The 27,751-nt window shown below is 41.6% G+C and overlaps 2 protein-coding genes across 3 annotated transcripts in view; one reads left to right on the forward strand and one right to left on the reverse strand.

The window, feature by feature from the left end:
• The window catches only part of FANCM (FA complementation group M), a 152,731-nt gene that overhangs the window by 30,427 nt on the left and 94,553 nt on the right, over nucleotides 1–27,751 (forward strand). The window lies entirely within an intron of this gene.
• LOC123369529 (heme-binding protein 2-like) lies at nucleotides 3,871–27,543 on the reverse strand. The gene is made up of 5 exons (XM_045015216.1): nucleotides 27,164–27,543; nucleotides 12,337–12,425; nucleotides 6,333–6,474; nucleotides 4,536–4,719; nucleotides 3,871–4,042 (listed from the first exon to the last, which is right to left on the reverse strand). The coding sequence occupies exons 1-5, from the start codon at nucleotides 27,384–27,386 to the stop codon at nucleotides 3,871–3,873; spliced, it is 810 nt and encodes a 269-aa protein (XP_044871151.1). The 5' UTR covers nucleotides 27,387–27,543.

The raw sequence follows: 27,751 nt of genomic DNA on the forward strand, positions 1-27,751 counted from the left end.
GTCCAATGCCCTGCGCTCAGGCAGGCCCAAATAAACCTAGACCATCTCTGACAGGTGGTTGTCCTACTTGTTAAAAACCTCCAGTGATGGGGATTCTACAACCTCTCTTGGAAGCCTGTTCCAGAGCTTAACTACCATTATAGTTTTCCTAATATCTAACCTAAATCTCCCTTGCTGCAGATTAACACCATTAGTACTTGTCCTGCCTTCAGTGGTCATGGAGAGCAATTGATCACCTTCCTCTATAACAGACGTTAACCTATTTGATGACTGTTATCAGATTCCCCCTTATTAGTCTTTTCTCAAGACTAACCATGCCCAGTTTTTGTAACCTTTCCTCATAAATTAGGTTTTCTAAACCTTTTATCATTTTTGTTGCTCTGTTCTGGATTTTCCAGTTTGTCCACATCTTTTCTGAAGTGTGGCACCCAGAATTGGACACACTACTCCGGTTGAGGCCTCACTAGAGCCTCATAGAGTGGGACAGTTATCTCCTATGTCTTAAATATGACAACCCTGTTAATGAATTCCAGAATATTAGCATTTTTTTGCAACAGTATCCCATTGTTTACTTGTATTCAATTTGTGGTCCACTATAACTCCCAGATCTTTCTCAACAGTAGTGCCACTTAGCCAGTTATTTCCCACTTTGTAGTTGTGCATTTGATTTTTCCTTCCTAAGTGAAGTACGTTGCACTTGTCTTCACTCAGTTTCATTTTGTTGAATTCAGACCAATTCTCCAATTTGTCAAGGTCATTTTGAATTTTAATCCTGTCCTCCAAAATGTTTGCAGCCCCTCTCGGCCAAGTGTCGTCTGAAAATGTTATAGGTATTCTCTCCACTTCATCGTTCAAGTTATTACAGAAAATATTAAATAGCACCAGATCCAGAACTGTCCCCATGGGACCCCACTAGGTACGTTGCACCATCTGACAATGAACCATTGATAACTAAGGCTACGTTTCAGTCACTGGTATTTTTAGTAAAAGTCCATGGACAGATCATGGGCAATAAACAAAAATTCACGGCCCATGACCTGTCCATGACTTGTACTATATACCCCTAACTAAATTGGAGATGGGGGGACGGCCCGGGGGTGCTGCACATGCTCAATGGGGCGAGGGGCACCGCGGGCGCTCAGAGGTGCGGCTCAAGGGGCACTGCCGGTGCTTGGGGTGGAGGGTGCCCTGAGGAGGTGTGCTGGGGGGGTGAGGGAGAGATGGGCGGCCTGGGACCCCCACTGGTGCTCGGGGGAGGGGTTGGCAGGCTCCCTACCTGGCTCCACGCCTCCCTGGAAGCGGCAACATCCCCTTCCCTCAGCTCCTAGGCGGCGGCATGGCAGGCAACTCTGTGCGCTGCCTCTTCCCCAAGCGCCGGCTCTGCAGCTCCCATTGGCCAGGAACTGCAACCAATGGGAGCTGTGGGTATGGTGCCTGCAGGCAGAAGCAGTGCGCAAAGCCCCCTGGCTGCACTTCCCCCTAGAAGCTGAGGAAGGGGAATGTCACCACTTCCAGGGAGCCCCTCTGAGGTAAACACCACCCAGAACCCTCACCCCCTCCTGCCCCCCACCCAAACTCCTGCTGCTTCTGGGAGTGGGGAAGGGGGGTGGCCCAGACTGCCCCAGCAGCAGCCAGTGTGTTTGGCCACTGCAGAAATCACTGAGGTCATGGAATCCGTGACCTCTGTGACAGATTCGCAGCCTTACTGATAACTACTCTGAGTATGGTCTTTCAACCAGTTGTGCACTCACCTTATAGTAATTTAATTTAGACCACATTTTCTTAGTTTGCTTATGAGAATGTCATATGGAACTGTGTCAAAAGCCTTACTAAAATCATGATACATCACATCTTTCCTCCTATAACCCTCCAATAACCCTGTCAAAGAATGAAGTTTGGTTGATTTGGCATGATTTGTTCTTGATAAATCTGTGCTGGCTATCCTTTATAACTCTATTATCGTCCAGGTACTTACAAACTGATTGATTAATACTTTGTTCCAGCATCTTTCACGTATCAATGTTAGGCTGAGTGGTTTAGAATTCCTCAGGTCCTCTTTTTTTCCCCTTTTTAAAGCTAGGTACTACATTGTCCCTTCTCCAGTCCTATGGGACCTCACCCATCCTCCAGAAGATCTCAAAGATAGTTGCAAATTGCCTTTTATATCCCTTGCTCAGTGTAACGGACTTTGTGCCTTAGCCTTTCTGATTTTGTCCCTGCATGCTTGTGCTGTTCTTTTTGTACTGCTCTCTAGTAGTTTGTCCATGTTTCCACTTTTTGTAGGATTCCTTTTTGATGTTCATGTCCTTGAAGACCTCATAATGGAGCCATATTTGCCCCTCGCTATTCTTCCTATATTTCCTTCACTTGGGATAGATGGGTGTTCTGCCTATAATATTGTCTCCTTGAGAAACTGCCAGATTTCCTGAATTCCTTTATCACTTAGATTTTTCTTCCCATGGAACTTTACCTACCAGTTCTGAGTTTGTTAAAGTCTGCTTGTTTGAAGTGCAGTGTCCTTATTCTGCTGCTCTCCCTCCTTTCTTTCCTTAAACTGATCAAGAAATGATAGATTCTATCCCAAATTGCCTTCGAACCTCAGATTCCCTACCAATTCCTCCCCATTGGTTGGAATCAGGTCTAAAATGGCTGTCCCCTGGTTACTTCCTGCAGTTTCTGAAATACCAAGTTGTTCCCAGTACATTCCAAGAACTTGTGCTTTGCCATATTACTTTTCCAACGGATGTCTACCTAGTTATTCCCCCATTACTATCCGGTCTTGTGTTTGATATTTCCGTTGTCTTTTCTAGAGATTCCTCATCACCTCTTCCTGGTGGTCTATATTTGACTCCTACCATGATGTCACACACATTTTCTGTCCTTACTGAACAAGCTGTACCCCTAAATACCAATATTTCAGTCAGGAGACTTATCCCTTCAAGTTTCTGTGATGCCAATTAATCTGCCTTGATTACTATATTCTGAATATCTAGGCAAAGCTCTAGTTTTTAAAGTTCATGTCACTCAGTAAGTTAAACAGCTGAGCAGGAATGATGCCTATCCTCCCTCTGTCTGCTGAGTACAATATTCAGTCATATATGGGGGTGTGGTAGTGAATTTAAAAAAAAAGGAAAAACTGAACTATTTACTAACAAAACTTGAATGAGCAATGCAACTGACTCTTCACATCCTGGACACTCTATTTCGAAGATGACAAATATTTTGGTTAAATATCTTTTTGAGAAGAGTGGGGAAAACCTGTACTCAAGAGTGGGATTTTTCAAAAGCACTCAGCATTGACCAGACTCTGCTCCCAACTTTTATTATGGTCTTCGATTTGAGCAGAGTTGGGCCAACACTGAGCACTTTTGAAAATCTCAAGCTAAATGTTTAGGGCACCCTAGAGATGCTGTAGTGGAAAAATATTTAATATGTTAATATTTAAAAAATCTAAAAACAGTTCAGTATTTTAACACTAGAACTTATGAAGTATACGTTTGTGACTTGAATTTACCCTTGTTTAAGAAGATTACATGAATCAATTTGAAAAGTACTATAAATCTCAAAGAAATATGGATAAACTGTAAAACTGAAGTATCTAATAAGAAATTGTGTATAAGACTTTTTCAAAATTGGCAGTAAAATTTCAGATATTAACACTGATGGCTCAATAACTAAATTGGATTGATTGTCATGCTAATTTGACAGACTGCAATATGTACTTTAGGAAAATAGGATTAAAAATTGTGTATAGTTTATCACAAAGACTTATAAAGCTGTTGACTAGCCTGACATGATTCATTCGCAAATTTAAGTGCGCCATTGTGTACATACTGAATTTGGATAATGCTAGGTATCAGAAGTGGGAGGCTACGGTCTTTGCAGGAACCATATTTCATTGTGTCGATTTGCGGCAGCTGGATTGGTGTATCCTGCAACAATGAATATATTCTGCAAACATAGCTCAGGGCTCTCCAGAAGTTCTGCCAAGAAGTTTATTTCTCTCATTATAGAGTCTTCATTGGTGACCCCTCTGAAGCTCCTGCAACAACCAATTTTTAATTATATTCTATTCTTTTATTGTATTTCCTGGAGTCCCCTCTAGATTTTTTTCCTCTTCCCAGTGGTTCTATGGTGATTCTCAATGATACTGCTTAATGTATGCATCATATATGCATACATTATGCTAAAACGTTTCTTAACCCAAAATTTACAATTGTCAGGTGTAATGTTCTCTGTTGCGCTCATCATTCAATTTTTTTATAGAAAGGCTCAATACAAGTATCACCGTAACTAATTTACTTCAAAAAGTTAAATACTTCTATAACATCAGCAACAGTCTACAGAATGTAATAGTTACCTCCTGAGTTGACTTTGACTTTGGTCTCTGAAACAAGTGGTATTTAATAAAGATATAACACAAGCTTTGATTTTCAATGTTAGCTTTTAGTATTTGTCATATCCTATTTTAAATATATAGAAAGAGACCTGTACTGCTTAAGGCATTACTATAACAGGATTAATATGTTTCTTACCTAGTATAAACAACAGTAGGAGGCCACTCTTCAATAATTATGTCAGAATCATAAGGCTGAGGTGGCTGCTCCTGCAGTAGTTCAGGCAGGTAGTATGCGACTGTCACTGAACGTGTTAACTCTGAGTGAGTTTCATTAGTATGCACTAGAGTCACAATGGGTATAGTCATCCCCAAGTACAATCCTGAAGAAAAATACATGACCATCACTCTAGAGAATACAAAAGAGAACTTTTGCACTCAATATGTATGAAGTTTTAAAACTAATATTGAACATTCTTAAGCTAAGCATAGATCAAGTACTGTAGAGTGGAAAAGTTTTTCATAGCAGAATGGAATTCAGTAGATTTAGAAATTGGTGGCTTTAGGTGCTGTTGGCTGAGGCAATTGTTGATATTAACATTCCACTGTGCCCTGGAATTGCAGCACATACAATATATTAAAATGAAGTGTTCTGAGAGCTCTTCCCTGACTAGATGTAGTCAGGTTTGGCAAAGACAGGGCTTGTCTACACAAGAAAGTTAATCATGGAGTAATGTAGTGTGTGAATTTAAAGCGGATTAATTATTCCCGATTAACTCCGTAAGTGGATATTTCTGTTCTGGAATAAGAGTACCTGTATCTGAATTAACTTAAATCCACTTGTATTTGGAATAGGAGCCTTTTTATTGCAGAATAGGGGCCTCCAGACATGGAATTACACAGGAATAACTCCCTGTGTAGAGAAGACCACACAAACTGCCTTAACTCTGAACACTTGTCTTTTTAGGTTTATTAACTTAATGGGTTTGTATGTATATTTACACACACACACAATCATTATTTTGCATTTTAACGCAGCCAAATGCAGAATTACACATCTAGTAGTGCAGGCCATATCTACAGAATGAGGGACTGTATCCTGGAAAGCAGTGACTCTGGAAAAAGATTTAGGGGTCATAGTGGACAAGCAACTCAATGTGAGCTCCTAATATGATGATTGTGGCAAAAAGGACTAATGCAATCCTTGGATGGATAAAGAGGGGAATATGCGTAGGGAGGTGAGTTTTACCTCTGTATATGGGTATTGATGAGACTGATACTGGGATGCTTTGTCCATTTCTGGTGTCCACATTTTAGAAAGGAAGTTGAAAAACTGGAGGTGACTTGATTAGTGTATATGTACTTTTGGGTGGAGAAGAGCCCTTTAGTACACTGGGTTTGTAACGTGGCAGAAAAGGGCACAAAAATCAATATATGGAAGCTGAAGCTAAAGAAATTTATATTGGAAATTAGGCACAACTTTTTAACAGAGAGGGTGATAATAATTGGAACAAATTTCCAAATCAAGACTGGATGCCTTCCAATACAAGGAAGATAGCTTGGGTTGACTAAAGCATGTTTGGCTCAATACAGAGGTACCTGTGTGAAATTTAATGGCCTGTATTACACAAGGAATCAGATTAGAAATAGATGATCCAGTGGTCTTTTCCGGCCTTTAGTGTGCAAACTGACTCTTAGAATTTTTCAGTAGTATTCTAACAGTTAGAAATATTTGAACTACCAATATCCAGACAGCCTTTCAGGAAAAACTCATTTGTCTAGTGCTGATCGTGTACTTGGTGTGCAAGGAGGCACTTCAGTTTGGGGATTTTTTTTTCTCATTTCCAATACAAAGAAGCTGTCACAGGGAGCTGTTTGTACTATAAAGGATTGTGTATTTGAAACTGGTTGGTGCAAATCAAACTAGAATTGATGAGAGGTGCTGGAGCATAAATAGCAGAAGATGTTCTGATTCAAAACTAGCATCTGTAGTTACCTGAAGAGTTCTGCTCACAAATATATTTCATAAGCTTCATGAATCCCAGACATATGCTCTGTTCATACTGTTCTTCTTGCATTTTAATACAAGCCCATTTAGCTTTTCCATACTGACGTTTTTCGTAAAGCACTTCCCCAAACTGCAAACAAAAAAATCAGACAATGAGTTAGTATCTTAATTTGATAAGCTTTGGTATGCGTAATTTAAAGAATTCCTCAGTGTTTAAGATGACTAAGTCAGAGCCTTTGCCTATTTTGAAAAGAAATAAGCTAACTGGTACACGGGCAGGAAGAATGAAAAGAATGACTAGTGATTAATACTAAAGTCTCAATGTTTCAATTTAAAAACATTGGAAAGAATATTGCTTTTCAAGTCTTAATATTGAGTTCACTTTTTTGTAGCTAGCTCAAACACTAAAGTTATCTAATGGGCTTTGTCTTCTGAGATATGGCTGTGTGCTAGCCACTTGCCTCAAAAGACTATTACCCTGGTAAGTGACAGGATTTTTTAAGACTTAAAACTCTGGTAGTGGGGCCATCTGCAGATTTTGATATATTCATTTTTTCCAAGTTTTCCATTAACTCTAATCAATATAAATGATTACCTTGACAAGGGCCATAATCAGTGATGCTGTAACTTGATCATAAAACAGATTTATGTGGCGGTTAGTGGCAAGGTAATATAACTTGCACTGATGTAGCATTCAGTGAGTTTGCAGTACCACTGTAAATTACCGAATTACTATGTTCAGAGAACATTGAGGTTTCAATGTCAAGCACTCAAAGATCAAGAAATACCAGCATTAAAGTTGCTCATGCAACCTTAGTTCAGCCCCCTTACATCTATGCATTATGGTACAGTCTCTAATTACATGATGACCTACTATTTCCCCCCCAGAACTCCTGCCTCATTCTGTGCACAGGATGGACAGTACTCACTTAATGAGCAGCTATTCAGTATTTGTTTTATCCTCCTTGTTGAATGTGTGGCTTTACATCTTATTAGCTCCACACTATTCAAACCCATCTCTAAAGACAGTATTAATTTCCTCCTGGGCTTTTCTATAGAACTCATCATGCAGTGTCTGAGTGCTTCATGAACCTTAATTAATTAATCTTTGCAGCACTCCTGTGAGATGAAGGGATATTACTATCCCCATTTTACCAAAGGGGAGCTGAAGGCAGAGATACAGGTCAAAAGTATCCACTGATTTTGGGTGCTTAATTTGAGAGGCCAACAACGTGATTTTTTCAGTGTACTTAGCATTATATAACACTTCATGTGGTCAAAGCACAGCTCCAACTGACTTCAGTTGCAGCTGAGAGTGCTCAGCATTTATTCAAATAATACCCTAGTATCTCAAGTTGGGCACCCAGAAAACGAGGAGCACAATTAGTGAACACCCCTGAAAAGTTTGGTTTTAAGTGACTTGCCCAGCATTACATAAGAGCATGGGGGCAGAGGCAGGGATAGAATCTGATTCTCCAGGGCAGCATTCAGCTGTGTTAACTGTGAGACCATCTTTCTCTTCTTGCAATCCCCTGCCTCATTCCTACACACCTTCTAATTTCTGCAACAAATGAGACAAGGGTCCTATAGACAACAGCCTCCTGTACTACACAGCCTTGATTCATACCCAGAGCACCTTCCATCACATCCATTGAATGAGGCACAAATCCTGTAGAGGAAAATAGTATGTAATTGTTACAGTTTCAGGATAACTGCACCTGTAGTTCCCCCTCCATGGTCGCTTCAGGAACCTGCTTAAAGATTTCCAGGTTCCAGCCATCACCTCTCCTGGGTGGGAACTGTCTCATGCCCTCCTGACAGAGGTTTTAATGCTGCAGCACTACCTGATCTACACTGTGGTATCCCCAGCAAGCCAGTTTGCCTAAAAGACTAGTGTCTGCTCTTTATTTTTTTTCTGAGAACTATGACTAATGTATTGCCAGCAGTTAGAAGTTACCACACAGCTCTTGAACAGCACTTTTTGTTCATAAGGTTAAAAGCATTATGAAGAGAACTTACAAAATAAAAAAAAGTATTTTCCTATATGCATACTAAAAGTTCACTAAAGGTTACTCATTAGTCTCAGCCCCTCCCTCCCTTACAGAAAAATTCTGTTTGTTGAAACAGGAAAAAGATCCTGAAGTCAGTTAAAACTCAGGCAGTTTATTCTAAAGTACTTTCTCTGTCTCTTGGTCTCTGGAGAATCCAGTCTGAATTAGTATATGTGCGCCTTCTCAGGAAGTGGTGTGGTGGTGGTGGTGGAGCAAACTGGGTGATTTGATGGTCAGGATCCCATAGGAAGCTAATATGAGAGGGCAAGGAGTCCAGGAGAGCTGGCTGTATTTTAAAGAAGCCTTATTGAGGGCACAGGAACAAACCATCCCAAAGTACAGAAAGAATAGCAAATGTGGCAGGCGACCAGCTTGGCTTAACAGTGAAATCTTCGGTGAGCTTAAACTCAAAAAGGAAGCTTACAAGAAGTGGAAATTTGGACAGATGATGACTAGGGAGGAATATAAAAATATTGCTAGAGCATGCAGGGATGTAATCAGGAAGGCCAAGGCACAATTGGAGTTTCAGCTAGCAAGGGATGTGAAGGGTAACAAGAAGGGTTTCTACAGGTATGTTAGCAACAAGAAGGTGGTCAGGAAAAGTGTGGTACCCATACTGAATGAGGGAGGCAGCATAGTGACAGATGATGTGTAAAAAGCTGAAGTACTCAATGCTTTTTTTGCCTCCGTCTTCACAGACAAGGTCAGCTCCCAGACTGCTGCACTGGGCAGCACAGTATGGGGAGGAGGTGAGCAGCCCTCAGTGGTAAAAGAACAGGTTAAGGACTATTTAGAAAAGCTGGACGTGCACAAGTCCATGAGTCCAGATCTAATGCATCCAAGGGTGCTGAGGGAGTTGGCTGACTGCAGAGCCATTGGCCATTATCTTTGAAAATTCGTGGGGATAAGGAGAGGTCCCAGATGATTGGAAAAAGGCAAATACAGTGCCCATATTTAAAAAAGCGAAGAAAGAGAACCCAGGGAACTACAGACCGGTCAGCCTCACTTCAGTCCCCGGCAAAATCATAGAGCAGGTCCTCCAGGAATGCATTTTGAAGCACTTGGAGGAGAGGAAGATGATCAGGAACAGTCAGCATGGATTCACCAAGGGCAGATCATGCCTGACCAACCTGATTGCCTTTTATGATGAGATCTGTGGATATGGGGAAAGCGGTGGATGTGATATATCTTGACTTTAGCAATGCTTTTGATATGGTTTCCCACAGCATTCTTGCTAACAAGTTAAAAAAGTATGGACTGGATGAATGGACTATAAGGTGGACAGAAAGCTGGCTAGATTGTCGGGCTCAACGGGTACTGATCAACGGCTCCATGTCTAGTTGGCAGCCAGTATCAAGCAGAGTGCCCCAGGGGTTGGTCCTGGGGCCAGTTTTGTTCAACATCTTTCTTAATGATCTGGATGATGGGCTGAATTGCACCCTCAGCCAGTTCGCAGATGACATTAAGCTGCGGGGAGAGGTAGATACACTGGAGGGTAGGGATAGGGTCCAGAGTGACCCAGACAAATTGGAGGATTGGACCAAAAGAAATCTGATGAGGTTCAACAAGGACAGGTGCAGAGTCCTGCATTTAGGATGGAAGAATCCCATGCACTGCTACAGGCCGGGGACCAACTGGCTAAGCAGCAGTTCTGCAGAAAAGGACCTGGGGATTACAGTGGACGAAGCAGCGTGCCCTCGTTGCCAAGAAGGCCAGCACCATATTGGGCTGTATTAGGAGGAACACTGCCAGCAGATAGAGGAAAGTGATTATTCCCCTCTACTTGACACTGGTGAGGCCACACCTGGAGTATTGCATCCAGTTTTGGTTCCCCCACTACAGAAGAGATGTGGACAAATTGGAGAGAGTCCAGTGGAGGTCAACAAAATGATTAGGGGGCTGGAGCACATGACCTATGAGGAGAGGCTGAGGGAACTGGGGTTATTTAGTCTGCAGAAGAGAAGAATGAGGGGGGATTTGATAGCAGCCTTCAACTACCTGAAGGCGGGTTCCAAAGAGGATGGAGCTCAGCTGTTCTCAGTGGTGGCAGATGACAGAACAAGGAGCAATGGTCTCAAGTTGCAGTGGGGGAGGTCTAGGTTGGATATTAGGCAACACGATTTCACTGGGAGGGTGGTGAAGCACTGGAATGGGTTACCTAGGGAGATAGTGGAATCTCCATCCTTAGAGATTTTTAAGGCCCAGCTTGACAAAGGCCCTGGCTGGGATGATTTAGCTGGTGTTGGTCCTGCTTTGAGCAGGGGATTGGACTAGATGATCTTCTGAGGTCTCTTCCAACCCTAATATTCTGTGATCCTATGATTTGCCTTAATCACCACCCACTGTTTTTGGTTCCTGGAAGAGGAGCTGTAGTAACCCTCCCCTGTGGAGGAGGTTATTAAATCGCATCTTCTCTCTCTAATATCCTGGGACCAACACAGCTATAACAACACTATAATTTCCTAGGCTTTTAAAAAAGCAACTGAGGAAAAAAATTCCCTCATGTGGCATCATAGTGACACCAACATGGTTTATCAGTAGGTGTGGAAACTTTAGATCTTCTGCCACTTGAAGTAAAGGAGTAAGGATAGAGGATAATGTACTACTGCTGTATGGACTTTCACTTGAGGGGGATGCGATGCACGCTTTGCTGATGGGTTTCGCAGTTGCTGATAGGAGAGGAATGGCCAGGCTTAGGAATCTTGGGTTAGATTCCAGCTTCTGGGTGGGAGTATGCTCTACAGAGCACAGATTCTTCTGCCCATTCTCCTCCAACCCTGACCCCTTCTGCCTGACCAAGCTGATATTTGTAATGACTAGTAAAGAGCACATACAATTGATGAAAAATCCCTGCTCTGAAATCCGTTTGCATTGAATGTTTGTTTGTAGTTCCAGTAACAACTAGTACTGTCTATTTGTAAACAGGGTGAAATTAATTGAATTAGCTATAGATAGATAATTCAACTCTGCTGGCTTCACCTTTTTGCTTTTAAATGTGTAATTTTTTTTACTCACACTTTTGGTAACGGCCTTTGTGTTCTGATAAAACAATGGATCCGATAAACAGAGAAGTTAACCCCACCACTTGATTAGCCAGTTTAGTGATACATTTTGAAAATGGAAGTGGAAAACTAGAAATTAATTTCAAATAGTTAAGGAGTGGAAATGTTATCTCAGAGGCATTTTAAAGATGATATCTAAATGTGTATTCCTAAAATCTGCAAAGCAGAACTAGACTGTAACTGACCCAGGCTCTGAGTAGGGAGAAGGTATTCTGTTCTCTGGATCAGAGCAAGCATGGATTGTACAAAATGGCAAATTCACAAATCAAAAGCACACTCGAGGGCAGTCTTTTTTTTTTTTTTTTAAACTTACTTTTGAAGTTAAAATATCTAAGTATTTAGCTTGCATTAAGCTTTCAGTAGCTATTATGCAGTGTTCATACAAATCTCATACTCTTTCTCACTTTAACTTTTTCTGTTTAATTTAGATTTAATCTAATTGCTTGGGAAAACACTGACTTTATTTTTTTTTAATTATATTTGAAAATAACATCTCTTGCATACCTGGCAAGAGAGACATTCTGGATTTTCATTTGGAAAGGAAATGTATTCAAAATTTTGAACTTTCTTTTTACAAGGTAAATAAAGGGAAAATATCCTTTAAACTCTTAAGTACACATTCAGTTACTGATTTGGGATGTTCACATACTGAAGTGGTTTTGGGTCACCTAACTTTCATTCTAGGCATACTGATTTAAATCACTTGTGTGCACTGTTCTTCCCCTTATTCAGTTATGGACTGTTAGACATTAGGGCCTGGTTTGTTTCCTCATGTTTTCAGTTACATCATCAGTCTTGCAACACTTAGAAAATTAAATTGCTTATCAAAGTGTACTCATTTCAAATACCGGAATAAATACTTTGCAGGAAAAGAATTACCTTTTCTTTGCGGTGTATCAGTGTAAATGGGATACTTTCTCTCTCCTGATGTTGATTTCTCGTCAGTTGCTGGATTGGCTCTGCCATGTCTGCAATGACATCATATGTTTTTAATTCTAGAATTGAAACTACAGAAATAAGGAGTAAGCACATCTGGTTTTATTTGGCCTGGTTTGCTTTTGTTTTTTGTTAAAAATGAGCCTGACTTACCTTAGTGTAGAAAGGCATAGTCAGTTGACTTTCTTACCTTTGCAAATCTAAAATTATAGCAAATCTGAAACTTCCTATTTATTCATATCACAAAGTAGCATACCGTCCGAGTCTTACTATACTCCCTGTTGATTGTTGACACACTCGCTGCCCCAGTAGAGAACCCCAACATGTACAGCTGTTCAGGAAGCAATGCCTAGATAAGAGTCTAGTGCAGTGGTTCTCAACATACGTCCTCAATCAGCGTACAACTGCGGCCCATGTGACATCCTCAAGGCCATATGGGTTTTTATATATATATATATATATATATATATATATATATATATATAGGCCACATCCATACTCTCTCTATAAGGGCTGACAAGCTATTAAAAATTAATTGTGATTAATCGCGCAACTAAAAATTAATTGTAATTAATCGCTCTGTTTAATAGTAGAATACCATTTATTTAAATATTTTTGGATGTTTTCTACATTTTCAAATATATTGATTTCAATTACAACACAGAATACAAAGTATACAGTGCTCACTTATATTTTTTATTACAAATATATGCACTGTAACAAACAAAAGAAATAGTATTTTTCAATTTACCTAATACAAGTACTGTAGTGCAATCTCTTTATCATGAAAGTTGAACTTAAGTATAGAATTATTTTTAAAAAAAAACATTCAAAAATAAAACAATGTAAAACTTTAGAGCCTACAAGTCCACTCAGTCATACTTCTTGTTCAGCCAATCACTCAGACAAACAAGTTTGTTTAACATTTGCAGGAGGTAATGCTGCCCGCTTCTCGTTCACAATGTCACCTGAAAGTGAGAACAGGCGTTCGCATGGCACTATTGTAGCTGGCATCACAAGATATTTACATGCCAGATGTGCTAAAGGTTCATATGTACCTTCATGCTTCAACCACCATTTCAGAGGACGTGGCCATGCTGTTGATAACAATCCAAAGCAGTGCGGACTGATGCATGTTCATTTTCATCATCTGAGTCAGATGCCACCAGCAGAAGGTTGATTTTCTTTTTTGGTGGTTCAGATTCTGTAGTCCTCACATTGGAGTGTTGCTCTTTTAAGACTTCTGAAAGCATGCCCTACACCTTGTCCCTCTCAGATTTTAGAGGCACTTCAGATTCTTAAACCTTGGGGCAAGTGCTGTAGCTATCTTTATAAATCTCAGATTGGTACCTTTTTTGTGTTTTGTCAAATCTACAGCGAAAGTGATCTTAAAACAAACAATGTGCTGAGTCTTCATCCGAGACTACTATCACATGAAATATATGGCAGAATCCAAGTAAAACAGAACCGGAGACATAAGATTCTCCCCCCAGAAGTTCATTCACAAATTTAATTAACGCATTTTCTTTTAACAAGAGTCATCAGCATAGAAACATGTCCTCTGGAATGAGGCAATATCTGCCTCCTTACACAATCCTTCCCTAATAACAAGGAGTTCGAAGTAGGAGAGGATTTTAAAAAATAACCCAAAGCCCTGAAGCAAAACAAGGGATTTCAGTCACGGAACTGATCAGGAGTTTGTGCATGCAACTTGTACAGAATTAAGTATGACATTAATATAGTATCTAAATACCACAGACAGACACTACAGCTTACTTGAAAATAAGTTTGCTTTGTCTTGTTAACCTTAAAAAAGACTGAGATTTCTTGCATGGGGGAATCACTGAGTTAAACTAAGAAGGAATAAAATGGCCAAACTTATGAAACATGCCAGCTATATGTTTCACTGAAGACCATGCCCTTTGAAAACTTATTTTAAACAGCCACAGGTCCCTAATTCAATATTTAAATAACATGGAGAATTTTTCTACACTCTACTTTAAGACCTGCAATGTCAAAGGCTCTTTAAATTGCAATTGTTTCCATCGATTGCATAATATTTTATACATATTTGTCATAATGATGTAATTTAGATACATAACCTACTTTTGATAAGGGATTTTACTTTAGCTTTGAAGGTGCAGAAGATACTTAAAATGACAAAATTAATTGGTCAACTTTTGTAATAGTAAATATTGACTTTCTAGCAAAACGAAGCTGTAATGTACAAAAGCTTGAATCAGGACAAAATAGGTTTCATAACTTCAGATTTGTAAATTTTTCACATCCTGATGCAGAAAGAATTCACAGTGGATTAATATTTTAAGATTAGTCATAATGCCATAACAGAAGACACTGGCAAGTCTAAAATAAAAAAGCTACCAGTTTTGTTTGGGTTAAAAGGCACACTAGCATTTTGCATACTTCTTTGCTCTGTTTGTAAGTAAAGAGGGTACTGAATATAAAAAATGAGCCTCTTAAGTGTCATGTGTGTTGCTTGTGCTCACAGTCCTGGCACCAAGGAGGCTGAATTAAGGTGGCACGAGGCCCCTAAGGAAATGCCAGAATTAACTTCTGAGTGCTTGACTTTGCGACCTTAATAGTCTTTTAATATGTTTTTGTATGTAATTTCCTAGGTTTTTTTAAAGCAAATTGAATAACAAGAAATTCCCTCATGTGGCATTATAGGGACACCAACATCGGTCCTCTGCAGGGTTGGAACCTTTTAGATCCACTGCACAGACCTCTGCCACTTGAGCTAATGGAGTAACTGATAGCAGTTGTAGGTTGTCGTCCTGTATGTGGGTCAGCACGAGGGGGAGGAGAGATACTTTGTGTGTGTGTTTCAAAGATAGTTGCTAACAGTAGAGGAATGGTGAGACTCTGGAGGGGAGTGTGTTCTAGTGGGTAAAGACCCTTCTGCCCTGTCCCACTCCAGTCTTTTCTCCACCCCAAGCTCCTTGTTCCAGTCACATTCTTCTTGCCTACCCAGTTTCATGCCAGTCTCCTTGCCCAGCCAGTCTTAGTGTCCCTCTCCAGGCTCCTCATCCAACTTCTCTTCTCTCCCATGCCCACTCCCCCAGATTCCAGTCCTAGTTTCCCTCCATTGAGCTCCTTATCCAATCTCCGTCTCTCCCCTGACCTTTTCCCCTCCCTGGCTCCTTGTCAGTCTCTCTGTTTAGCCAGTCCCCATTCTCCCTGAACACCCAGCCCCTTGTCAGATCTGTCTCCCCTCCCCTGCACCCCCATTCTTTCCAATGCTGATTTAGTCCCAGGCTCCTCGTCCAGCCAGTCCCAGCTTCTTGTCCAATCTCAGTGTTTGTGCCTCAAAGCCTACTGGCTCCCATCACCCGAGTCTCCTTGCTCAGTGTGTTCCAGTTTCTCTTCCCCCCCCCCCCGCCCCCACAGTCCCAGTCTCACCAGACTTCTTGTCCCCTTCCCCAGCTACTTTCCTTTCCCCGGGTCTGGCTTTTGTTTACTCTACATTTGAATCTGACAGCTTTCTCCTCCATGCTGCTTGGATGCCAGCAGGAGGATCATTGAGAACACAAGATAGACTAGTGCTCTGCTTTGAGTCCGAATGCCCAGCCCCATCCCAGCCTGGAGCAGCCATTTCATGGAAGGTCTGCCTTTGCCCCTGTTACTGTGGGCTGCAGCATGTTCACTCATAAGTGGGGATGGCTTATGTGCAGTATGGTGACATGTAGGAGCTGTTAGGGGATGACACATGCTCAGTTGCTCTGTGGGGATTCACATGTGCAGTCTGGCCAGTACAGTAGTAGGATATGTGAGAAGCTTGAGCATGCTCAGTTAGGACAGAATCTTCATCAGTTTTAGCTGTTATTCTCTAATAAGTCTCTGCTAAGCATGTGCAAACTGTGGCTTTTCTAAGGCTTGTAAGTAAGGCTGGTTAGAAAAATAAGAATTCCATTTCACAAAAAATATTTGTGGTTTCAGTTTTTGTTCTGCACTGGAGAAAGTTAGCTTCATCTAAGGTTGTCTTGCAAAAGAGACAGCTCCTGTCAGCCCAGGCCCTTCTCCTGGCTCAACCTCAATTCATGGAGGGAGAAGAAGAATACAGTGGAGGTGACCATTTCCTGAAGTTCACCTGCCTTTAGCAATCTCATCCTCCTCCTCAGATGAGGCAGTTAATCCTCAATCCACTGCTTCTATGGACAAGCTAATGGTCTTCTAGCACCCGTTAAAGAGAATAGTGGAGATGCTGGATATTTTGCTGTGGAGAATCATCCAAGAGAATCAACATAAGCTTCTGGATATCCTGCAGCCTTCCTCCTTGGGGCAAGTGGCCATGGCCATTAATGATGGACTGCTCGAACCAGCCTAATTGATTGGGCATATGCTTGTCTTAGTCACAGCAACATCGAAAGATCTCAACAGGAGACATCAGGCGCTAGCTAAAGGGTTTGAATACTTCTGTGAAAACCTACTGGTACTCTTGTATTACAGGCAGCTGATGTGAAACCAAAGCAGGAGGGGCAACCACAGCCTTCCTCTCAAGAGAAAGACCTGAAGAAATCAGACCTCTTTTGGAGGAAAGTGTATTCCCAAGTGTGACATTGTCTCATTACAATATGACCATGTAGATCATTATTGCTACCACTGTTATATATTTGCAACAAATCTTGTACAAAGTGTGTCAAATAAGGTATCAATAGAAAAGTTATTATTTGCTGCATATGATTGTTATTTGTATGCATGTATCATTTTTGTATTTGAAGTTAGGAGTATTGGCTCTATACCTGGATTTCAAATGTTTTCACTGGGTAGCACCCACAAGGTATTTAGTCTGCACATCTTGAAGGGACTATTTAAGTTAAAATGGCTCATCAAGGAACACTCAACTCACAGTGTACCATGGGAGTCGCCAATCTACACTTAATGGACTTTCCTATGAATGTTCCATCTGGAGTATAGGTAATGGCTTCTGCTATGACTAAGTGAAATCATGCATGGACATGTGACTTGCCCATGTGACCCCAAACACCATCTTGCTACCTGTAATTTTCCACAGTGAGAACAATGGGTTTCCCTTCACTTGAGAGAACTTGATGGACTTTCCTGAGGACGTTTCAACCAGACTATGGGTAATGGCTGCTATGACTCATCGAAGCATGCTAGTGCATGCGATAGATCATGTGGTACTGAATTCCATCTTGTTTTCCACAAACTGTGCTGAGGGCTTTGCTTGGAACAATGAGTTTCCCTCCACATGAGAGAAGCTATAAAAGGCCTGGAAACATCTCCATTTGGCCTCTTTCCTGCTTTAGCCTCTGGACTATGGACTTATACTAAGCATTCTAACCAAGGGACTGAGGACCTTCCAATGATTTGGAAGCAACCAGAGACTTGACTTAAGCCAGCAGTTTACTCCATCCATGCTACAAACCTAATCCAAGAACTTCGCATTTTTTGTATGTATTTGATACCTTTAACCAATTTTAACTCCTGTCTGTCTTTATAAATAAACCTTTAGATTTTAAATACTAAAGGATTGGCAACAGCATGATTATTGGGTAAGATCTGAGTTATATATTGACCTGGGTGTGTGGCTGGTCCTTTTGGATCAGGAGAACTTTTTGTTTGATTAAATTGATTTTAAAGAACCGCTCATTTTTAAGTCTAGTGTCTGGGTGTTGAATCCAGGACTGGCATACCTAAGGTGGCTGCATTTCTGACTTTTTGTTAGCCAGTGTGGTGAGACAGAAGTTTACTTTTGTTGCTAGTTTGGTATATATCATGGAAGAATAACCACCAGATTTGGGGTGTCTCTACCCATTTTCCCCAGCAGCTTGTCCTGAATTTGGTATTCTCCGTTGTGACCCACGAAGGCATGGTGACACCAAGTAAGACTTTAGTTGGGAGTGGTGAATGTTGAAGTGCTGCTCTCCACATACATCTTTCCTTTATGGGACAGACTGGAAAGGACAGCTCGAGGAACTGGAAAGCTTTCAGCCCAAACAGTGCTCCAAGTGGCACTTGATGTATCCGATGCAGCCACCAGATCAATGGTCAGTGCCAGAGTGATGAGGTCTTGGTAGCATTAGTCACTGGAAATGAAACTGGAAGTCTAGGTCACCATAGAGGACCTCCCATTCAAAGTCAGTGAGCTCTTTAACAGTGATATGGATGAGGCTCTCCATGTCCTAAAAGACTCCAGAACTACTTTGAGATCTTTAGACTTGTGCATCTCATCCCCAAAAAGGAAGCACCTGAGACAATAATAATCGTATGACAGACCATAATCATTATCCGCACTAACAGTCCTCCGAGCCTTGAGGAAGAGGCAGTGATTTCACCACATTCTTCCATGGCTGCCCCCCATTCCAGGGCTCCTGACATTAAACCAGTTTTGACATGTACATTGAGAGTCTGGCTAGACCATCTGCAGATCATCCTCCTGTCCTCCTTTTTGGCAACCACCTGTCCCATTTGCCTCTATTTCTCAATCCCAAAGAAGAAAGGAGGGTTGAAGACCTATCCTCAGTCTTCACCATCTCAACCTTTGTCCATTGCTTCAAATTCCATATTGTGACTCTTGCCTCTGTAAATCCCCTCTCTGGATCCCATGGACTGGCTTGCCAGCTCTCAACCTTCAAAATCCCTACCTTCACATCTAATGCATCCTGCTCACAGAAAATAACTGAGGTTCCTGATATGTAATTCACTATCAGTAGAATCCTACCCTTTGGTTTCTCCACAGCCCCACATGTACTCTCCATGTCCTGTCTGAGGCCTGTCTGAGAAGACAAGGAATCTAGATGTATTCCTACTTAGATGACTGGCTGTTACAGGGAGAATCCTCCCAGCAAGTGACAGACTTATTTCAAAGGACACCAAGCCTCTTTACTATGCTGGGACTCAGAGAAAACAAGGAAAAATCCACACTGACCCTGTCTCTGAGCATAGTTTATTGGGGTGCTGTTAGATTTCAGGTATATTAGGGCATACCTTTCTGAAACTGCAGACTGTGCTCACCCTCCTCGAGCAACTTGAGACACACTCTGAGTATGAACAGCCTCAGATTCTTGGGGTACACATTGGAATGGACATCTGTCACAGGCAGCATGCCAGACTTCACCTGCAGTCTTTGCTAGGGTGGTTAAGATTGGTAGATACACCAACCTCAACCAAAAGGCATAGCATGGACTGGTTGGTCCATTTCTTAAAGTTCTATCATTATTTGCAACCTGTCCCCATAAGTACCTGAGGTTCTGTTGCACGGGAAGCACAGATGCTGTCTTTAATGCTTTAGCTTTCCTCTGGTGAGCTCCTGGTGTGATTGTATGCCTTTCCATTAAGACCCATGATACCTAGGGTCTTGAGGAAATTGAGGCAGGTTGGGTTATCATAATTCCAGCAAAGTCCAGACAGCTTTGGTACTCAAGCCTTGTGAACCTTTCACGATGACATCTCATCTCCTTACCAGATCTGTTCTTACAGAACAATGGCTGAATCCTGCATCTGATAGCCTGGATGCTGGCTGGCTAACATCTACAGAAAGGATCTGCTCTCCTGCATTTCAAGCCATCTTGCTCCAAAACAGGAAACCCTTGCCCAGACTGACTTATGGAAGAGGGTTTCTGTCTGGGCAATACAGCATCAGTTCTTGCTTGGTAGCAGCCCCGATTTCAGCTATACTGAACTACTTACTTTCTCTAAAACAATAAAACCTGACCCATAGTTTGATATAAGTACATCTGGCAGAGATGTTGGTGAATCATCTTCCTGCACAAGGCTGTACCATTTTCTAGCATCTCACAAGGTTCTTCATTGGGTGCTCAGAAGCTTGCCCACTGGTCTGGAAGTGGGAACCCCCTCCTGCCTTGGTCCTCAACTTGGTGATGACCGGATTGATGGGTCCACCCTTTGAACCACTGGCTACCAGGTCTCTATCACATGTTGAGGAAGACAGCCTCTTTGGTGGCCATCATATCAGCCGGGGAATAGGAGAGATTCAGGCCTTTGCAATGGGGTCCCCTTGACGTTCTTTCACAAGAACATTGTCACTCTCAGATCTCACCTTAAGTTTCTGCCTAAGGTGGTTTCCAACTTCTGCATCGGTCTTTTCACATTCCCTAAACTGCATTCCACTCCAGATAAAATGAGACTTCACATGCTGGATAATCCTGAGCATTGTCATTTTATTTAGATATGACCATGCCATTCAGGTGTACATCTAGACTGTGTGTGGCATTTGTGGAATGGGCTAAGGAGCAACATATGTCATCAGAGCCTGTCAAAGCAGGTCTTTGATTGTGTTATGACAAGTTTTGGCTAAGAAAGATCTACCCGGACAGATTAAAGCTCATTCACTGCTCAAGCAGCTTTGGTGACCTGCTTGGGTAATATCCCCATATCAGAGAGATGCAGGGCATCAACATGGAGTTCAGTCCATACCGTCACCCACTCATTATTCCCTGATACAAGCTACCAGGTTGGATGCTAGTTTTGGTAGAGTGATATTTTGATATGCAGTATAGTTGTAGCCATGTTGGTCCCAGGATATTAGAGAGACAAGATGGGTGAGGTAATATCTTTTATTGAACCAAATTCTGTTGGGAGGAGAGAAGCTTTTGTGCTACACAGCTCTTCTTCGGGTCTGGGAAAGGTACTTCATGTCACAGTTAAATATAAGTTTGAACAGATAGCGTAATACACATAGCACATGTTCCAAGGGACCATTTGAAATCAGACAATTGCTATGTTCTCGATGACCTCACACAGGAAAATGATAAAAGACAAAAACACTCTATCACCTGTGGATGAACACTTTTCACAAAGCGATCGGTCTATATCTGACTTATCAGTCCTCATCCTCAAAGGAAATCTGAACACTTTCAAAAGACAAGCCTGGGAGCTGAAATTCATAACTTTACTAGACTCTAAAAATCATGATCTAAAAAAGAGACAGAATTTATTTCTTATTACAACGATCTGTAACCCACTAACCCTCCTTTTTGTCCCATGACTGCAGGAGTGTTAACGGGCTTCTTCACCTTGAGTAGTCCCTTAGAGAAGGTGCTAACTACTTGTTAAACCATCTGTTCAACCTTCTATTTAGTTGTGACACTCTGGGCTTGTCTACACTACCACTTACTTCCCTGCAACTTACATCGCTCAAAGGTGTGAATAATCCACACCCCTGAGCGATGTAAATTACACTGACCTAAGCGCCAGTGTAGATAGCGCATTGTCGGCTGGAGAGCTTCTCCAGCTGACACAGCTACTGCCTATCACAGGGGTTGAGTAAATAAGTCAATGGGAGAGATCTCCCCTGTCAGTTTAGAGCAGGGGTTCTCAAACTGGGGGTTGTGACCCCTTAGGTGGTCACAAGGTAGTTACATGGGGGTTGCAAGCTGTCAGCTTTGTGGGGCTGACAGCCCCAAGTCCCCATTAAATTACATTACCTCCCCATTTTTAATTTATTTGGGGGGGGGAGGGGTCGTCCCACTCAGAGGCTTGCTGTGTGAGAGGGCTCACCAATACAAAAAGTTTGAAAAGCACTGATTTAGAGCGTCTTCACCAGATGCGCTACAGCAGTGCAGCTGCATTAGCCCTCGGAGTACCTTTCCCAGATCTGAAGAAGAGTTCCATATAATCTCAAAAGCTTGTGTCTCACCAATGGAAGTTGGTCCAATAAAATATATAACCTTACCCAAATTGAGAGTTGGTAGAAAAACTTTGTACTAAAGCAAATTAATTTAAGCTAAATCACTGAATAGCATTCCTGTCTATGCTGCTTATAGTAATAGGATTTTTTAACTTTATTTTAGGAATAAGGTTTTTTATATATTGAAGTATCTCTGTAGCAAAGGGTGCATAAGGTATTCTTTATAAGGTCTATTTCATCTCTTCTAGTGACCTTTTTAAAAAAATTCTATTAGAGGAAATTTTTCATGTTTAGCCTGAAGGTAAGTCTTTGGAATGTCAGCCAAACAACTTGTGTTGTGGAGCTGTGAAGTAAAATATGTATTGCTCAATTCAAATTTAAAAGCAGTTTGAACATTTGTTATGGATTTAGCATTCCATGAAAACTAGTATATCATATATTTTTAAAATAGTGCCCACTAGTGTGCTAGGTACTTGAGACATATGGTGCATGTCCTTAAAAGCTTAACATTCAGACATGACATAAGATATGAAATAACTTTGGGAGGGGACAGGCTGAAGAAAGATGAATTGCAGCACTACACTTAGATGGTGATTCGGTATAAGTATATGTACATCTTGAAGGTTCAATTATTTAAATTTTAAAATGGTAATTAGGATTGACACTATATGTAGTGTTATACAAGGAGCAAGTCTTTTTGGTGGGATTTCAGTGGGAAGAGGGTAGGAGTGGTCTGATATATTTGACAGGACTTGGTTTAGAAGTTGGTTAACATGAAGATTCGGTAATCTCTAATTGTGGTGGGTCTTATTAGCATGTATATTCACCAGATTCTAAATGTCATACGAGGCACCTAATCTAAATTCATTGAGAAAAGAATTCTTGAGAAAAGAAAGAAGGATTCTACTTGGCAGTCACTAACCTAAGTAGGTATATGGCACACGCAATGTCTTTTATTTTTATGATGGTGTTAAATATCTTGGCTAATAACTTTAAAATTCAGCAACTGGATGCTTGAAGCAAGTAGGATAGGCTTGGTTTAACCAGTTTTGTAAAGCTTTGTAAGGAGTCTCTTATTTAAGTTGGAATAAAGGAACCTGAAATACCTGCTATTATAGGTTTCCTGCTTCTGATGATGATAGTGAAGGAACTATGTTTATAACTAAAGGAAGATTTTTGTATTTGTTATATTGAGGCATTTGCCATGGTCCAGTGGATAGACGTTGGTTTGACTATTGGGCCCGCTGTTGCGACAGTAACAGAGTATCAGTCACTTTCTACAAACACTAAAAATAAATAACTTCATTAGAATAAACAGTATCCTTCTGAAAGCTACTTCTCTCACCTTGTTTCACAATAGAGATACTGCCAGGACATACTCCAGCTCATTCTGCCCATCTTTCTAGAGATGTAAAGGAAATCTAAACAGGCTTGTGTGTATTTATCATTCTGAGCCTCTGGTGAATCGGGGTGATCAAAAGGGTTCCTTGGTAAGGTATCAACTACCACTGCAACCTCTCTTGATGTGTACATTAAATCAAGTTCAAATCTCAAATATATGAGCAATCTCTGGCATCTAAGGCAGGACCTTATTTTGGTCTCCAATGTTAATTATGAGCTTGGTGGTGGTCTGTCACAAGTTTGAAAATAAGCTAAGACCCTCAAAATATCTTGTGAACCTCTCTCATGCTCTCAAAGTATTCGTTGTATTTGGACGTACCTGGTCTCAGTGCCTGAAAACTAGAACAATGCTATGGGCTTCCATTCATCTCTATGGAAATGGAAGACCTTCCCACAGAGACCTAGCTAAAGGTGGGATGGTCAACTGCTGTAGAATTGGAAACAGCAAAAAAAAAAAAAAAAAAAAGACCATACTAGGGATGTAGTCAACAAATTCTGTTAGCCAATGCTTCTGTGTTTTAATCTCCAATACGTAGACTCTGTCTTGGTCTTCTGAGGACAGGCTAAGTCTGAATTTGTTCCAAAATTATATTATACTGAGGAGTTGCATCTTATAAGACACATTTTTTAAGGGGTGGCATCTCAATTAAAGCTTTAACTTTTTTTGGATCTGCCACCAACCCCCCTCTGTTTGAATGCCTTAAGAGCTGTAATAGGGTTTGCTATAGCAAACACTTTTCTCTGATTTTAGTCCAATAGCCTCAGTTGCCTTCAGAACTTGATTTAATCTTATGTGCCTCCTCTGACTTCTCATAATCTAGTATGCTATGCCTGTGAACTTCCACTTTCTCCAAGTCTTGAAAATTCTCACTCATTTCCTATGACATGGCCCAAGGGTACACGCTTGCCTTCTGTGCCTTCGTTTCCCCAACTGTAAAATGGCAATGATATCTAACTTAAAGGATTTTGAAATCCTCTGATAAAAATAGCTATAAAATTGTTTTGTGGTATTTGTCATGGGGGAGCAGAACACAAACGTGCTTGCCCAAGTAGGGAAGTCTACCTGGGTCACTTTTTCTCTCTCAGGAAAAAAATCTTACCTTAGTACAAAGGTATAGCTGTTAATTCAATCCGGAATTTTCATTGATTCCCTTTTCAACCTTGACTCAGCCTTGCAAAATAGGTTATAGAAAGGTCTTATTTACAAAAGTGTGGATGCTGCAAAATAATTTCCTTTCTGTTATGTATCCAAAATAGTATGTAATATTGTCTAGCAAATCTTAGTAAAACTGTATAATCAAATATTATATACAGGTATTAGGAAATTGACTTCTTTTGTGTGAAGGGGTTACCTTTCCCCACAACGGACATGCCTTCACCTTGGTTATATGAATCTCAAATGGGGAAGTGCTCTACTCAATTTTCATCATGGAAAGTTTGAGTTCTTGGTTATTCTCCCTGCTCCTTACAGACGTAGATCCAGCACCACTACCTACTGGATCTGGGCCAGACACTGAAAACCCCATGAGGTCTGATGACTTCCTAGACACAGTATCTTCTAAGGACACCCCCAAAAGAAGGCAAAGTGTAATGGGCTGTCGTCATGTACAAAAACAGTATCTGCCTGAATCTATTTATAATGCCTTTTCAAGGGAGGGGCAAGGGTTTGTCTGTTTGCCCAAACCGGTTTGCCCATCTCTAATTGTAATACAGGAAAGGAGAGAATTAAGGTTAGGAAGAGAAACGTAAATATGACTTGAAATGAAAAATAATTTGGGGTTTGTGACTTCTTGGTTGGTGTGTTATGTTTTTATGTTGGGAATATAAAGTCTAGTTTGTTTTCTGCTGATTTTGTTGAAGTCTTGTTGATCTCAGCTATGGACTGAGCTTTCTCATACTTCAGCTGAAAGGTGGGGATGTTGGGGAAAACCCTCTCAAGTATTTATTTCTCAGTTTGTTTAATGCCAACAAGAGTTAACAGAATGATTTTTATTCAGACGACTTATCTTTGTTCCTCCTTGCATGCCATCCTACAAGTTCTCTGATAACTATAGTCTTTCAGGTTCCTGAACTTCTAAAAAATGGAAGTAAAACCACACTCACTCTCTCTCTTTTTTTTTTTTTCAGGCTTGATCTATTATAAAGAAGCAAAAAGTCACTTTTAGCCTATTGTAGGTCACTAAACTGAATCTTCTTACCCTGTTCTAATTCTGTCTCTGTTCACTGTGTAAAAAACAATGAGGATCAAGGATGGTGACAAAGATGTTTACAAAACCAAAGAAAATTCAAAAACTCTGTTTTAGAGATGAACTGTCCAATTTTTTTACTTAGTGTTATGTCCTGTAGTACAAATGAGTCAAGTTCCTAGGACCTGAAAAATTACTTCGAACAATTAAAAAAAAAATTCCACAATTATTTTGAACAAAGATTTAGCTGCGACTTCATTTATCCATGGTTTGATTCAGTTACCTCATATGAACACTGCTCTATTCCTGATGGTTCAGGCCATACATCTCAGAATTGGAAGCATAACTTCCCCAAAACATCTGAAACTAGGTCTAATTTACATCCCCTTAACTATAGTCAAACGGCAATATTTGTAACACAATAGCTAATACCAAACAAACTTTAATTTGAGCTCTTCCTTGCCACACCCTCACATTAAAATATTACTGTGGGAAGTTTCATGATGGTAGTGACTAAATTTTTTGATACATATGACAATAAATATAAATTAGAAGGTGCAAAAGCTGGCTGGCAAATCAGATATTTAGCAGCAGCCCTACACAAGTCACTGTTTCAAAAATATTTGTGCAAGCTGTGGCATCAATTACCGTAGAACCACAGTCTAAACAGTGTCCCCCGCCCTTTTTCCTGTAGTCACAGGCATGTATTAGCTTTCTTCCAAGAAGAATAAACTTTCACCTACACAAGCCTCATAACTGTACACAAATTGTTTTCAGTTTCACCAGTGTGGAAGCCAATTTCATTAAAGAGTCACAGTGATAACACAAATTGTAATCTCTTCCCTCCTCACTGGTTGGAAGGATCATTGCTCCTATTCCCTTTCTTTTCAATCTCACTATACAGCCAAAGCATTTGAAAAAACTGTATAGTCCATAAAACAAAAGTAAAATTGTTAATGGTAGGACAGTATTGTAAGATTCCTAAAAGAATTAGAAAGGTATTTTGGTAAACATGGAATTATCACGTTCCTAATATATATGTTCCTTCTGCATAATCTCGCTAAATCCTAAACTGTTTATTTTTATTGTTAAGCGGTTTAACCCAGCTAGACACTGTTTCAGCATTTACAGGCACATTCGTTCACTACATTAAAGTGAATTAAATACACTTGTAGAGAGAGGCTCAGATTTAAATTTGTATTTTGTTATAACTTGGTGCCCAGTCTTCTGAGGCGCCCTTCAATTACCTTAAAACGGGTGCAAGAGCACCCACCTCCTCCAGCGTCAGCCGGAGTTGGGCTAGCCCGTTTTACACGTCTGGGGGGGGCAGACTGAAAAACCAGCTGAGGTTGGAAATGAAGATGAGAAGTGGGGCTGCAGCACAAACTACACCCCGTTTAATATGCATTGCCTCTTCCCCAGGCTTGCCGTTCCGTCTGGTCTCTCTAACCCTCGCTCGGCTAGAGCCGCCCCCCTGTGACTCCGGGACCGAGCCGGTGGGGAGCCCAGGGGCCTCCTCCGCCGCTCCCTCGCCTCGCGGCCGGGCTCTTACCCCCGGGCACGTCCACCTGGTGCCCCCTGCCCACGCTCTGCCAGTAGCTGAGCAGGCGCTCCTGCTCGGCGTCGTCCCCCTGGCTGCAGCCGGTGCTGGGATCAGCCGAGTCGGGGCTCGGCTCCTCGGCCATGCTGTCCAGGTCCTCCAGGGTGATGGCCCCCGGGGCGCCGGGCTCCCCGGCCGCGCCGCTCATGCGGCAGCTGACCGCTTCCTGCTGCATGGTGGGGTGGGGGGGTGGCTGTCCCGCCGCGCCCGGGCCCGGGGACGATGTGCTCTGCGCCCTGCGGCAGGGGCAGTGGCGGCGGCGGCTGTCAAGGCGGCGCTTTTGCTCGCCCTGCCGAGGGATTTCGGCGGGGCGGGGGCAGCCCGGAGCAGCCTTGGCGGCTGCTGCGCCGGCACAATCCGCCGTTCGTAGCGTTTACTGACAGCTGCTAGTCCCTGTCACCGTTTGCTGCCTTTGCCTTTCCCAGCCCTCTGGCCAGGGGGGTCGCCTATCCGTCAGTTCGTTACCTTCTGACATGTGGACAAGGAGGGGGGGTGGTCTCATCTGGAAAATGTGACCATGGTAGAAAAAGGGGTGGCTTG

The sequence above is a fragment of the Mauremys mutica genome, chromosome 4, assembly GCF_020497125.1.
Source record: "Mauremys mutica isolate MM-2020 ecotype Southern chromosome 4, ASM2049712v1, whole genome shotgun sequence".
Lineage (NCBI taxonomy): Eukaryota > Metazoa > Chordata > Testudines > Geoemydidae > Mauremys > Mauremys mutica.